Genomic DNA, 13,925 nt, shown 5'->3' on the forward strand with positions numbered 1-13,925 from the left:
GATTTGGTATAAATACTGAATTGATTTACTGTTTTCAAATGAAAAGATGACAGTCCAGGTCATACATTAAACAGGTTGTGGTCCGCGACATTTTCTGTTAACATTATTACACTGTTTTGAAAGATTAAAAGGCCCATTCAGTTAATATGAAGTGAACTTCAAGCACTTTTCCTGCAACTCTACTCGATGTACGATGTGACGTTGCCTTTTCCGGTAACTGATTTCCCTGATATCCAAATAGACCCCAAAAAATGCCTGTTCACCTGTCATTCTCTCTAATGAAGGTGTGCTGAGCAAAACAAAAGGCCATTAAAAAAGGCCAAAGAAAAGGCTCATTACAATTTTAACCATGAAAACACAATAAACATGAAGCACATTTTAAATTTCAAGATTGCATAAAACCCTGAAGAGTGGATGTTGTTGCATAAAACCCTGAAGAGTGGATGTTTGTTTATCTGCTTCTCTGATGAAATAAAATGAAAGACATTAATGCAAACTTTGAAGTTCTCTAGCTATAAATTTTTATTCAGGCATCAATAGAGGCAGATTGCGGACATCGTGAGCTGACACGTTGGACGCAGGTGATAATAATGCTTTGTCGTTATTCTGTTTGGTCAAATACTCAGGTGTAGACAGACTGAAACACAGAAAACATTATCTACACCGAATGTTGGTTGGTGATCCTGATGACTCAGTGCAGTAAAGTACAAAAAAATACAAATAAAATTTTAAAAAGCTGGCTAATGTCCTTTCTCTCCGGCTGTTAAAATGTCCACACAATTTATTAATTAATTAACTAACTAACTTCAATATCTAAACCGAACTTCAAATAGAACATTTCTAATGATTTCTCCACTTTCCTGCAGCAGTTTTTTTTATGCAGCTAATCAGAATAATCGTACACAAAAAAACACTAAGGTAATTTCTTGTGCTTGAAAAAAATAAGTTAAAAAACAAAGAAAAACATTTTCATTATCCCCACCCAACCCCCCACCTCCCTGCTCTGCATACTCCCCAATAGACCTTACTCTGTTAGATTTTTATTTATTTTTTTTACTTTCTTCTACAACAACACGTATGGCGTCAGCTGTTCCAGTGTGAATGGACCGGTCAAGAGTCCGTGTGGGACGACGGGGGTGCCCACCCGACACTTCACCGCCAGGCGCGGTTCAGCAGCTTCACCTCCGCCAGCCGCTTGCTGATCATGGTGGCGAAGAACAGGCCGAAGAGCACGCTGCTGATTAGCATGTAGTCGTAGTCGTCCTTCAGAACGTCAAACTGTTTCGACGGGTAGACACGCGTCTGGTAGATATCCAGGCCGTACGCCACAACCTGTTTAAGTAGAAAAAAATCCTAAGTGCTTGTCCTATTTTATTTTAAGTTCCAAAGATAGGAACAATTTAATTTTGCCATTACATAACAAGCAAATCCTAAACTTGTGGCTGTGCCCTATCTTGTCTTTGACAAGTCAATTCTTAATCACAACTCATAAAATCAACTTGCTTTACTTTAATATCAAACATGTTTGAAATGACTCTTGGGGTTAGAGTTTGATGAAATGTTCTGTGATACAGATACCCAGAGTTCTGATTCTGATTCGGTCCTGGTGACTTATAACAGGAACCACATGTATCCTTGTACACCATTGGTATGGGGTATCTTTAAAGACACTATTTGTTTGTTTCTAATCAGCTCCGAAAAGTGAACATCAAATTTTATTTATTTAAATTTAGGTATATAAAAGATTGAAGAAGAGAAAAATCTGTATAACAACCAAATTACATTTAGAAGTATCATCACATTATACAACTTATAGTGAAATATTGATAAAAGGAAGGATTAACCTGCTAAAGGTCAAGCGGCACTCACCAGGCACGTGGACTCCAGTCCAGAGGGGGCAGTGTAAATCCCACGCACCCTCGACACAGACTGATTGTAGTTTATGAACCACTCAGTGCGGATCGGCATTTCGGGAGCATACGGTATCAGATTCTCTTCTCTGGAATTTCAATTAAAAAACAAGTTCCATATATGGGCAAGTATGTCGACAAAAATAAACTTATATCAAACAGACGCACGTACCGGCTTTGCTCTGACAAAATCTCAGGCCTTCGAGGGTCAAGGAACATCTTGGGAAGGGACAAAATGGCTCCAGATGGCAGGCCAACTGTGACACAAAACACCCACGGAAAAACTCCAAATAAATTCTCGAAATAGTTAAATTCTCCTTTGTAGTTTTGTATATTTAGGAATTTATTTTTAGTTTTGTATGTAGAAATCTCAGTTGTGGAATGTCACAAAATCCCGAGTGGAGATTGGAGAGTGCACCGGACTTAAATAGCAATCTGAATTCAGAGAGGCAGGGTGGCTTATAAGTGAAGAAATGTTTATTTATAAAGCCCTTAATAAAAGTTAAGAGTCTTACAGGACTTTACATGCCCACATGCCTCGAAAGGGCAAAGAAAAACTCCCAAACACTAAACCTGCACTTTGAAAAGAGCTCTAATAGACCAGTCAACTGCATAAGCATCACATGATTTTAGAATCACTGACACGGCTGACCTATTTTCCCCGTAGATGTATTTATTTATTTATCACAATATATAAAAATCACTTTCTGGTAAAGTTTTGATTCAAATGAAAAGCGAATAGTGAAATAAAGGTGACATGCCACATAAAACACATTTTCCATTTTTTCTTTTCCTCCCTTTTGCTGAACCTCAGAGTCACTCACTGAGCAGGTGGCGGCTGGTGATGCCCTTCTCAGTGAGCGTGGCCTCCAAGGTGGCGATGGAAGACGGGAATATGTAGGACTGCTGCAGCACCTGGGGGGGGTGAGGCCGGTCCAGAGAGCTGAATACTGTGCTGTTGTACAGCTCCATTCCCTCATAGAGCTCCAGCACCGAGAACTCGTTCCTCCGTGACTTGGTGCTCCAGTATTCATACTGTAAACGGAAAAAACAACAGAAGTTCCAGTACTTTGGCTACTGGAAGAAAATGAGTCTTCTAAGTTAATGCACTTGTTCAGGTACAGGTGTAAAGAGGAAAAAAAAAAAAAAAAAAAAAAACCTTGAATATTGACAGAAATTAATACCACAAATACTCTTTATTTCTATGTGCCACGGCTCGTACAAAATTGGTTGCGCTATGTCAGTCCCAGGAGGCGATTAAGTCAATGAGGGAATTGAGCGTCAGTGCAATTCCCCCTGGTGGACACTGTGTCAGTTGACACTGGAGTGACGGATACTTTGAAAAAATGTCAAACTTTAGGTTGACGATGGACCGTGAGAATCTAATTTTCAACAGAAAGTGGTTGTTGGTATGACCAAACTTCTGTGTTTAAATTCTATATTTGGTTTCAAATTTTACCCAAGACCTTTATTTAAAAATAATAAAAAACTTTTAATTAAACTTTTTTTGTTTGCATTTTCTTCCATTTTTGGTAGCAAGGCACATTCCCATATAAACATGGATGAGCAGACAGACGAAAGAAGAATCTTCTCCACTTTTTTTTTTTTTTTTTCTTCACCGTCAAAATTGATCATGTAGTCTACTGTAACTACGAACAAACCAAAATTCTCCAAACCATTGATCAAAAGGAACACAAGTAAAGTCACCTGAAGCAGAACCTCCATTTTCAAATGATTATTATTATTTTTTTTAACTTAGGATTTTGAAAAGGACTTACCACCACCCAGTTTTCAGAGTGTACCAGATGCACAGGTCCTCTGGCCTTTCTTTGGACAGCCTCGTGAATAATGCGACCGGTGACACCATCGATCAGGAGGATCCCGACGAAGCTGCGTTCTTGGTGCAGGTCCGTGCTTTCAGTCACCACGGCCAGTAGATTGGGGTTCAAATACTGGCAGAAAACGGATAAAATTAAGATTTAGACAAATCAAACAAAACAGAACCAGGAAGTTATATTAGTAGCTCGGGTTGTCACAATCAAGAAATTTTAGTTGATGTTTTCAGGAAAGGTGAGTTAGCGTCCTACCTTATACAGCACGCTGCGGTCGCCCATCACTCTGCCCTGGGAGTGCACATGCTCATTTGGCCTCTTCCCTCGGACGGAGACGATCTTCTGGAGCTCTGCTGGAAGCACCACCTCCCAAAGCAGCTCAGTGGACAGGTCCTGCACGGATGATCAACAGCAAAATCAACAGTTTTGGTTGCTTTCTGGGGAAAATCTGGTACCTAATGACATTTTAAACTTGAAACCTGCCATGCTCTGCTAATTTCCTTCTCTCTACAATATATGAAGTCTTAGCCACACCTACTTTATAAGAGAATTAAAAAGGTAATACAAGTAAACTTTGTATTTAACAAATATTAGGATTATCTTCGAGGACTTAGATCCCTTTATGTTCATTATCTATCAACAATCTCCATTCAGAAATATCTGCATTTGGCAGATGACCTTATAAAACCGTAGCCAAATTTGCTGCTTTCCAAGGTTCACTTGCCATGCGTAATCTGTAGCCAGACAGCCTTCCCTGGCTGGAGTCAACCAGATAGAAGAATATGGACGAGGCCATCTCCTGGAGCTGCTGCAGAACATTCTTTGTAGAGGGAAAAGCAGACACCTGAAGAAAGAAAAAATTGGTAAGATTTATTCATATATTTCACAGCATTTACTTACGTATAGCGCCATTTTTAGTCATTTGTGACACGAAATAAAAGTTTAAAGTAAAAGTTTATTTTTAATGGACACAATATTGCATTTCCATTGGGGGGGGTTAATTATGTGTCTACAGGGTTTGATGACAGCTCATGGGCCCTCCAGTGAGTTACTGGAACTCCAACGCCAACATTTGGCATATGACATAATTCCTGTATAACAAAAACGTAATATCAAAAAAAAACAAAACTGTAAAACAAGACAGAGATGGTTTACCTTGTACTGGTCATCGATAAGAAGCAACACTTTAGCGTAGTCCTGGTCCATAAGCGGGAGCAGGAGGGACTGGAGTATGGGCTGAGGCAGAGCAGGAGGAGTGATGTGACTCTTCTTCCCAAAAATGGGATTAAACACATGAAGCGTGGCGAGTCCCGTTTCCTGGACAACAAGAAAAGACCACAAAGATATCAATGAAAGCAACAGCTCATATTATAAGCTATTATTATGATGGTGGGGTAAAATTAGGAAAAAAATAACACAACTTACTCACAATTATGTGTAGGACCAATTTACCATTAATTGTCAATTGTCAGCTTGAACGCATTGTCATTATTACATCAAGGCTCAGCTAAAGTTTAGAGATCAATACGTTACCTTGTCTTTGATGAGCAGCGTGCACTGGGGAGGGTGAGGGAAGTGTGCCGTTGTCCTCTGCACCATCAGCTTGAACGCTGCGTTAGACGGTACATTGTCCAGGTAGCGTCTCCACAGGATGGTGCCCGTCTTGCTGTCAATCCCAAAGAGCTTGACACAAACAACAACTAATTAGCTGTGCAGCCAGAAACGTGGCCTCAGAAGAGGCCTGTAAAGGTCTTTTTTTTATTAATTATCAGAAATTTTTATTCATTTGTTTACACTAGGGAGGTGTTTTCATCGGGTCTTGAAAAACATTTCCCATTTTACAGTGCTTCCAATTTTACATGGCTTTTCATATTTTATTTTCTGTGATTGATCAATTGTTTTGCTACCTTCTCATCTCATTCTGAAAACAAAGAGAAATCAAGAAAATAATTACAATGCTATCTAGTGTTACCTTTCCCGAAGCAGTGACCATAACCATCATCTTCTGCAGATTGAATTCGTCTCTGGAAAGGTTCTCGATGGTCACCTCGTTTTTGACCTGACTGCGGGGTTTGCGTGCATCGTAGAACAGCTTCCAGAGGTGTGCCATCCAGGCCTGGACCAGAATCAGTTGAGAGGAAAGTCTCTTCAGCACCATTGACAGGAGGCCATCTGTGCAAAATGCAGGATGAAAGAACATATTCAGATTTGATTTACATGACACAAATTAAGGATCAACATCAATAAAAAATGGGTTGTTTTCTACTAATGACAGAAGCTACAAACTAAATCAAAGACATAAAGGTGCATTGGGTGCATTGTTTCAGTTGAGTTGGTGGAGAAGATATTTTAATGGATATTCAATTGCTGCAGAGGTGGAGAACCACATAACTATTCTGGGAATAAAATCAAGGAGGTGGGGGGGGGGGGGGTCTTGTTACCTTCCGTAGGCTTGTAAGCAAACCTTAAAGTTCTGGATGTGATAATGGAAGAACTAAATGTGAGCTGATGCATATATAGGAAAGGACGTGTATGGCGACAGAGTATTTACAAAGGCTGGAAATATCTGTCATTATATCCATGAACAAAGGAGGGCAGAGAACTTACCTTGAATGGCTGAATCCGAGCGCAGCAATGAAATAGAATAACAAATATGTTGCAAAGTGAAGCTGAGTATGCATTGGAAGATTAGTGAGACCAATCAGTGACCTTCAGTTTGAATTCCTAACACACATTGTAACTTAATATCTAATTTCCTTTAAAACCTGAGGAATTTCATCCTGTCCCTATGCATTGGAAGGCAGAGCAAGATAGAGATACCATACATAGAGATAACAGTACAACTTACATTTTTTTATTGTAGCCTCTATATTGTTCAAAATAAACAATTCATTAGCAATTACTGACTATAAATCACATTTTGACTTTAATAATCAGGTGAACTAAATAAACACGTCTTTGAATGTCCAATTGTTAAACATATGTGTGTTTGTGGAATGTTATGCACTGTAAAGTAAGATTGAAAGAAAGAAAGATTGAAAGAAAGAATGAAAGAAAGATTGAAAGAAAGAATGAAAGAATGAAAGAAAGATTGAAAGTGTGTGTGTGTGTTTCCAATTGAGTCAATTTCAAAATATTTATTGTGAATTATTACTGTAACGTTTTAAGTTGGTTCAATGTTCCCCTTTCACAGTGCGGTGAGATGGAACTAAATAAAAGCAATAATCACTGATTAATTAAAATAAATAAGGTTATTTTGTGAGCACTTTTTCCAAAGCTGGAACATTTTTTAAAGAAGAAAATATAATAATTACATTGTCTTGTGACAAAAAAATTACAAAAGAAATTGACAGGCCAAGATTATTTACCAGCCTTTTTGCCAAACTCCCCCTCCAGCTCTGCCTGGGTCCCGGTCAGGGGAAGATCCACCATCTCCATGGTTACCACATCAGAAAGGGCTTCCTCTCTTGTCCACAGCACACGCCCTGAAATCAAGACTCACTATAATCACCGTTTCTGTCTCCAAGTCAAGTCCAAGTCTGTCTCATTTAAACTAACTTCCTGAGTTCACTGCTTGTAGCTTTGTAGTTGAACGAAAAATAAATACCAGTTTTTAATTTACAGCAGAGAAGAGAATGTACCTGGCTGTTGTAGAAATGAGAGTGTGTGATCTTCTGTCTGCACCATGACCCTATAACCGACAGAGTCGTCTTTCTTCAGAAAGGCTTGAACATGAATCTAAAAAGGAAAGTATAAGAGCAAAGAAATTAACAGAAGATTCTCATAAGTCACATCATAACGTAAAATACTAACAGAAATTGGGCTCACCTTCTCTGGTTTCCCTCCACTGGGATCCATATTATAAATGAGTGTTGTGTCCAGAAGTCTGTGCCCAGAATCGGCACTGAAGAGATTCAGACTGCAGGCCTGGAGGGGGCACATACATGCACAGTGTTTTCCTTAGATAATATACATGTGTCATTACTAGGACTGTCTAATAGCATGAAATATGCATCTAGAAATGTGTCAACCACAATTTCATCCATATTTCAGCAAGTAATGAGGCTTACTAAAACAGGTAATCATAAATCCATTGTTTTCAATTTACAAGGCATTCTGATTTTAAACACCTCCCTGAAAAATGACAGCAACATCACAGGCACTCACAGTTTTATTCTTGGGGGTCATGACAGCAGCCACAGTCTTCTCCCCCGTGGTCGCAAAGGAAACCAGCAAAGACTGAAATGAAAATAGTTCTCAGTGTCCTACAATTTTCACTTTTGCACTACTTACAATCATATTATAGAACAGAGCACCTGTCCCATCAGGTGATATTCCAGGTTGGATATTGTCAAGATGAGGCCAACGATAGTGTAATGCATGGTAAAATACGCAATGGTAAGTACGCAAGGTAAAATAGTGTTGCACACTGTGAATTGCCATGGCCATATTTATTTACATTTACTTTCAATTAATGTATATAAAACATAATGTACAGGTATTTTATTCATTTATTTTATTTATTTATTTTTAAACCACCAACCCCCCTTTTTGGAGAACTATTTATCATGTTTGGATCTATAAACAACTGATCACTACTCCAAGAGGGGGAGAATCACCACAGGTGAGACAAACAAATATAGAAACAAACAACATTCACACAAAAACATAAACATTGGATGACAACATGCATTGAAAATCAATTAATTGGGTCCAGGAAAACTGGAACTACAACTGGTCATGTGGCCTCTTCCTGTCGTAGTTATGGCTGTAAATGAGGGAGGAAAGGAGAGGAATGCAACCAGGAGGGTGCTGGGGTGCACTCCAAGCAGGTGTGGTGGTGTGGGCTTGTGTGATGGGACCGCCTGTATGTGTTTGTGTGCGTGTCTGTATGTGTAAGATGTTCAGCGGTGAGTGTACATGACTTATCCCCATTGGTACTGGTGTAGAAGGTTGGTATTATGTCCCGGCGCCTTCAAGCAGCGGAAAGGGCCCCGAAGCCCCCCTAACTCCACAGCCCTGTGGACACCCTATGGCTGCAGGAAAGCCCCGAGTACCCTGCCCTGCGGCCACAGAAGACCCCCGGGCCCCCAGAGAAGCCAGAGGGCCGTGAAGCAACCCCCACGCCCAGCCCTGAGGAGCATGACCCAGTCCCAGGGAGCACGAGGAGACCCCGCACCCCAGGGGCGCAAACATACAACCAACCCCCAGGTGCAGGCACAAGACGCAGCCGCAGGCACAGAATCCGGGCCGCGGGCGCAAGGCACGGACTGCAGACCTGGATCCCGGCCCCATGGCGACAGACCGACACCCCAACCGCTCGTTGGTTTATCAAACAATTAATTTAACGACCTGGTCCTAGGAACAGAATTCGTGTCTGATTTACACAGAACTTTCATGCATTATTCCAATAAGAAATCTGAACAGCAAAATTAATATAAACATTGATTGAGGGCAAGTTAATTTGGCCTCAATCAACCAGACACAAATAAAAACGATAAAAAATGTAAATGCATATTTCTCCATGAAATCAAGGTTAATAAATTCACAGAGTTTCCAGAAATCCCAGGGTCCGTGGGAACACTGTGATATTTTCTAAACCTTGGAACCACCACCCAAAAAAAACAAAAAACAAAACATCTTGGTCATCACATGAAACAAAATTGTACATAAAAAATACTTACAGGTTGGAAATCCCTGAGTGTGACTATCTGGCCATCTTTGAGCTGCAGAAGCAGATGCTGGTCTGGCCGGAGCTGAAGGAAGAACTCTGACAGCGGGGGCCTTGCTGGGTTGGGCTGGGTTGACACCAGAACGGGATGGAAGCCTGGGGAAACTTCAAGCCCAAGGGACTACAAATAAGAGAAGAGATAGAGGACTGTAAATATCTGTATTACGAGACTCGCACAAACAACAACAGATACCATTCTTTTAGACTTCTAAAAGTTGATTTAATTCGAGGTGGATACCTGCAAGGGGATCTGAGTCATCTGTGACTGAACGTGAAGGTCAATCATGTAAAGAGACAGAGCAGCCGGGTCCACGCATATCAGTCTCCCCTGACCCACCACTGCACAGCTGGCCTGTACATCCGAAAGCCAAGGAGCTTCCACAGAAACCTGACCCACACACACACACACACACACACACACACACACACACACACACACACACACACACACACACACACACACACACACACACACACACACACACACACACACACACACACACACAAACAACCAAAAAAAACACACGCCACCAATGAGATTTCATACATGAAATTTGATTAAGATACAAAATGTAAACTTCCAAATGTTTTGGTCAACTCAAGGGTCTTATTTTGTGAAGTAATGTACATCTGCACTTTAAGCTGCTTATCATAATGGACAGTTATTTGACCCGTCACTGGAACATTATACATTTTTTAGCCATTTCCCTTTAATCTGGTGTCTGCATTTTGCCTGCTGGCTGTTTGATGCCCCTGCACAAAAATATACTTAGAAAGCGTTTTTTTAAACAATTGCCCAGTTGGCAGAAAAGATAAGACACTAAAAATCACAATAGGGGATGATCGTTAATCCCAAACTAACTATCTAATATAGAACAACTCATTATGTGCAGCACAATAATCCATTCTAGTGACCTTTGTGAGCAACTAACAGGGCTAGTGATCAATGTACAATTTTTGCAGAGTTGTGTTAAATGACCCACCAAGAACAGGCAAGTTAATACAGATGAGAAACTTTTCTAGAGACGCTACCAAAAGGTTACCTGCTTAATGATCTCTCCATCATCCACACTAAATGCAACAATCGTCAGGTGGGAATGAGGAACCACCCCCAGTGCATACACTTCCCCATTTCCTCCAGAGTAGACTGCCTGATACTGCACTGTTTCACTGTGGGGGTAAAAGGGTGAGAAAGTCCACCTTTATTTTAATACTGCAGGTCCATATATACACACACAAAAAACACATGGCCTACATCTTTTAAACATATTCCAAGTATACGCTGACCACATTAAGTTACCTTTCTGGAAGATTCTCTAGCCATTTTTGATGGCCATTGGAAAGGTAATGCAGCGATATGGCTGCTTTCTTCAGAATGGCCACATATTTCACAGAGTCCTGATATCCGACAAAACATGCAGCCTGGAAACTGAAATAGACATCAAATCCAGTGAATAACAAGTTTTCTTTATAATTTTGAACAAAACAGCTGCCAACCAATGTGACAATCACCTGCCAGTATCAAGAACAATTTCCCAGTTCAGCCCTCCAACATTGATGTCCCAAGAACGAAGCATACGACCATTACCAACAGCCAGCACAGCATCTAGAGGTTAAAACAAAGGGAATTTGTTTCCAGTCACTGGCCATGAAAGTATAACAATGAATGTCATTGTCATCCTAAAATTCACCTTGTGCATGCAGCAGAAGAGCATCAATATTTCCTTCTGGCCCTGTCTTGTCCACATGTCGCCAATCTGTAAAATATCAATACAGTAGTCAAAGACCCACTTTTATTCTGAAAAAAATGTAATGCTTCAACGGTTCCTGGTCAATAATATTTCACACAAACCACACAAAAAATGGCTACACTTAATGAGACAATAGGATTCGTTTTCTAAGAGTATTCTGATAATGCTATTAATTACATTTTAGGTAAGCAATAAGGAGGTCTAAATTGTGTTATGTTTCATTATGCTGCAGCCAATCAAAATACTCACAGAGTTCTCCAGTTCTGGTGTTCACTGAGGCAAAGACATTGTTCTCAGTCGCCATGAGCACCTTTTTGGATGACTGCGCATGTATATCGTAATGAGCAAATCGAACCTTCCCTGCATATTGCTGCCGCCTGTTGAAAAACAAATTATGACAGATAAATCAAAGGAATTGCTAGCATTAAAGAAAAACTTGAAGGGCGCTGTACATATTTGTATTGCAAATTTAAGATGACAGAGGATGAATGAAGTATCTATCTATCTATCTATCTATCTATCTATCGAAGGTTACTTCACAACTTATATCCAAAAGTCACAATATTAATAATAGTTTATAGTAACTGAATAAGGAGCCTTGTAATCAAGCAATCAAACGCAACCCATGTTGGGTCCCTCGTCCTATTGGTTCTAATGTCCTATCTTGTGGTAAGTCATTGAACAATTACACAAAACATATTGTAAGAGAGCTATGGAGGTATCAGCAAAAGCCAAGGAGAAAGTCCCCGGATTGCATTCAGGTGAACCACACGGAGCACATGTTACTGTCCTGCTGAAAGTCCATCTGCAGCATTGCTGCTCCTGCAGTGACAGCTGTTAGCATTAGCATGTCATTGTGCTAACACAACGACACCAGGTGAACGCAACAAACACCCATCAGGAGTCTTACTCTTACCAGTCAAACTTTCCGACTTGATCCTCGAAAACGGCTTCGGTGAAACGACATAAAAACAATAAGATAACATCTAACATTATTCTCCGATCCATTTCAGCAGTAGCCTGGCAGGGACCGGAGGAGACCGGAAGTAAAGACAGGGAACCAGGAAGTAAACCGGCCTCTAGTTTCCTCCACTCAATATCTTTTTCTGCCCCCTATCGGTGAGTGGCTTAAACTGCGGATGAATTCAAAAGGATTCCTGTATCATTATCAACGCTTTTATTAATTATTACTATAATTATGAATTCTTCTTCTTCTTCTTCTTCTTCTTCTTCTTCTTCTTATTATTATTATTAGTAATAATAATTATTACTATTATTATTAATTCTTATTATTATTATTAGTAATAATAATAATAATTATTATTATTATTATTAATAATTATTCTTCTTCTTCTTCTTCTTTTAATTCTTCTTCTCCTTCTTCTTATTATTATTAGTAATAATAATTATTACTATTATTATTAATAATTCTTCTTCTTCTTCTTCTTCTTCTTCTTCTTCTTCTAATTCTTCTTCTACTTCTTATTATTATTATTATTAGTAATAATATTTATTACTATTATTATTAATTCTTCTTATTATTATTATTAGTAATAATAATTATTACTATTATTATTATTAATAATTCTTCTTCTTCTTCTTCTTCTAATTCTTCTTCTACTTCTTCTTCTTATTATTATTAGTAATAATAATTATTACTATTATTATTAATTCTTCTTCTTATTATTAGTAATAATAATTATAACTATTATTATTAATTCTTCTTATTATTATTAGTAATAATAATTATGACTATTATTATTAATAACTCTTCTTCTTCTTCTTCTTCTTCTAATTCTTCTTCTACTTCTTCTTATTATTATTAGTAATAATATTTATTACTATTATTATTAATTCTTATTATTATTATTATTAGTAATAATAATTATTACTATTATTATTAATAATTCTTCTTCTTCTTCTTCTTCTTCTAATTCTTCTTCTACTTCTTCTTCTTCTTATTATTAGTAATAATAATTATTACTATTATTATTAATTCTTCTTATTATTAGTAGTAATAATAATTATAACTATTATTATTAATTCTTCTTATTATTATTAGTAATAATAATTATAACTATTATTATTAATTCTTCTTATTATTATTAGTAATAATAATTATTACTATTATTATTAATAACTCTTCTTCTTCTTCTTCTTCTAATTCTTCTTCTCCTTCTTCTTATTATTATTAGTAATAATAATTATAACTATTATTATTAATTCTTCTTATTATTATTAGTAATAATAATTATTACTATTATTATTAATAACTCTTCTTCTTCTTCTTCTTTTAATTCTTCTTCTCCTTCTTCTTATTATTATTAGTAATAATAATTATTACTATTATTAGTAATAATTCTTCTTCTTCTTCTTCTTCTTCTTCTAATTCTTCTTCTACTTCTTCTTCTTATTATTATTAGTAATAATATTTATTACTATTATTATTAATTCTTCTTATTATTATTAGTAATAATAATTATTACTATTATTATTAATAACTCTTCTTCTTCTTCTTCTTCTAATTCTTCTTCTCCTTCTTCTTATTATTATTAGTAATTATAATTATTACTATTATTATAAATTCTTCCTTTTCTTTTTCTTCTTCTTCTTCTTCTTCTTCTTCTTCTTCTTCTTCTTCTTATTATTATTATTATTATTATTATATTACTATTATTATTGAATTCAAACTTTGCAGTCA

General features: G+C 37.7%; 1 protein-coding gene across 1 annotated transcript; it reads right to left on the reverse strand.

Annotated features, from left to right (window-relative positions):
• Positions 1-510: 510 nt before the first annotated feature.
• emc1 (ER membrane protein complex subunit 1) lies at positions 511-12,256 on the reverse strand. Its single transcript, XM_080014805.1, has 22 exons — positions 12,141-12,256; positions 11,474-11,601; positions 11,165-11,230; positions 10,986-11,079; positions 10,774-10,902; positions 10,517-10,643; positions 9,712-9,861; positions 9,427-9,594; positions 7,910-7,981; positions 7,571-7,669; positions 7,384-7,480; positions 7,111-7,227; positions 5,715-5,914; positions 5,276-5,425; positions 4,898-5,059; positions 4,467-4,586; positions 3,998-4,135; positions 3,689-3,862; positions 2,735-2,945; positions 2,083-2,167; positions 1,870-1,999; positions 511-1,332 (listed from the first exon to the last, which is right to left on the reverse strand). The coding sequence occupies exons 1-22, from the start codon at positions 12,230-12,232 to the stop codon at positions 1,153-1,155; spliced, it is 2,889 nt and encodes a 962-aa protein (XP_079870931.1). The 5' UTR covers positions 12,233-12,256; the 3' UTR covers positions 511-1,152.
• Between the last annotated feature and the right edge of the window lie 1,669 nt (positions 12,257-13,925).

Source organism: Zeus faber (genome assembly GCF_960531495.2).
Source record: "Zeus faber genome assembly, chromosome: 15".
Taxonomy (NCBI): Eukaryota; Metazoa; Chordata; class Actinopteri; order Zeiformes; family Zeidae; genus Zeus; species Zeus faber.

What these genes read in the sequence shown, in the direction of transcription:
- emc1 (XM_080014805.1), bottom strand. Translation starts at nt 12,232, where the DNA reads ATGGATCGGAGAATAATGTTAGATGTTATCTTATTGTTTTTATGTCGT. An exon ending in ATGGAGAGATCATTAAGCAG is followed by an intron (nt 9,862 to 10,516) that starts GTAACCTTTTGG and finishes TGTGTGGGTCAG; the next exon opens with GTTTCTGTGGAAGCTCCTTG. An exon ending in TGACCCCCAAGAATAAAACT is followed by an intron (nt 7,670 to 7,909) that starts GTGAGTGCCTGT and finishes TGCCCCCTCCAG; the next exon opens with GCCTGCAGTCTGAATCTCTT.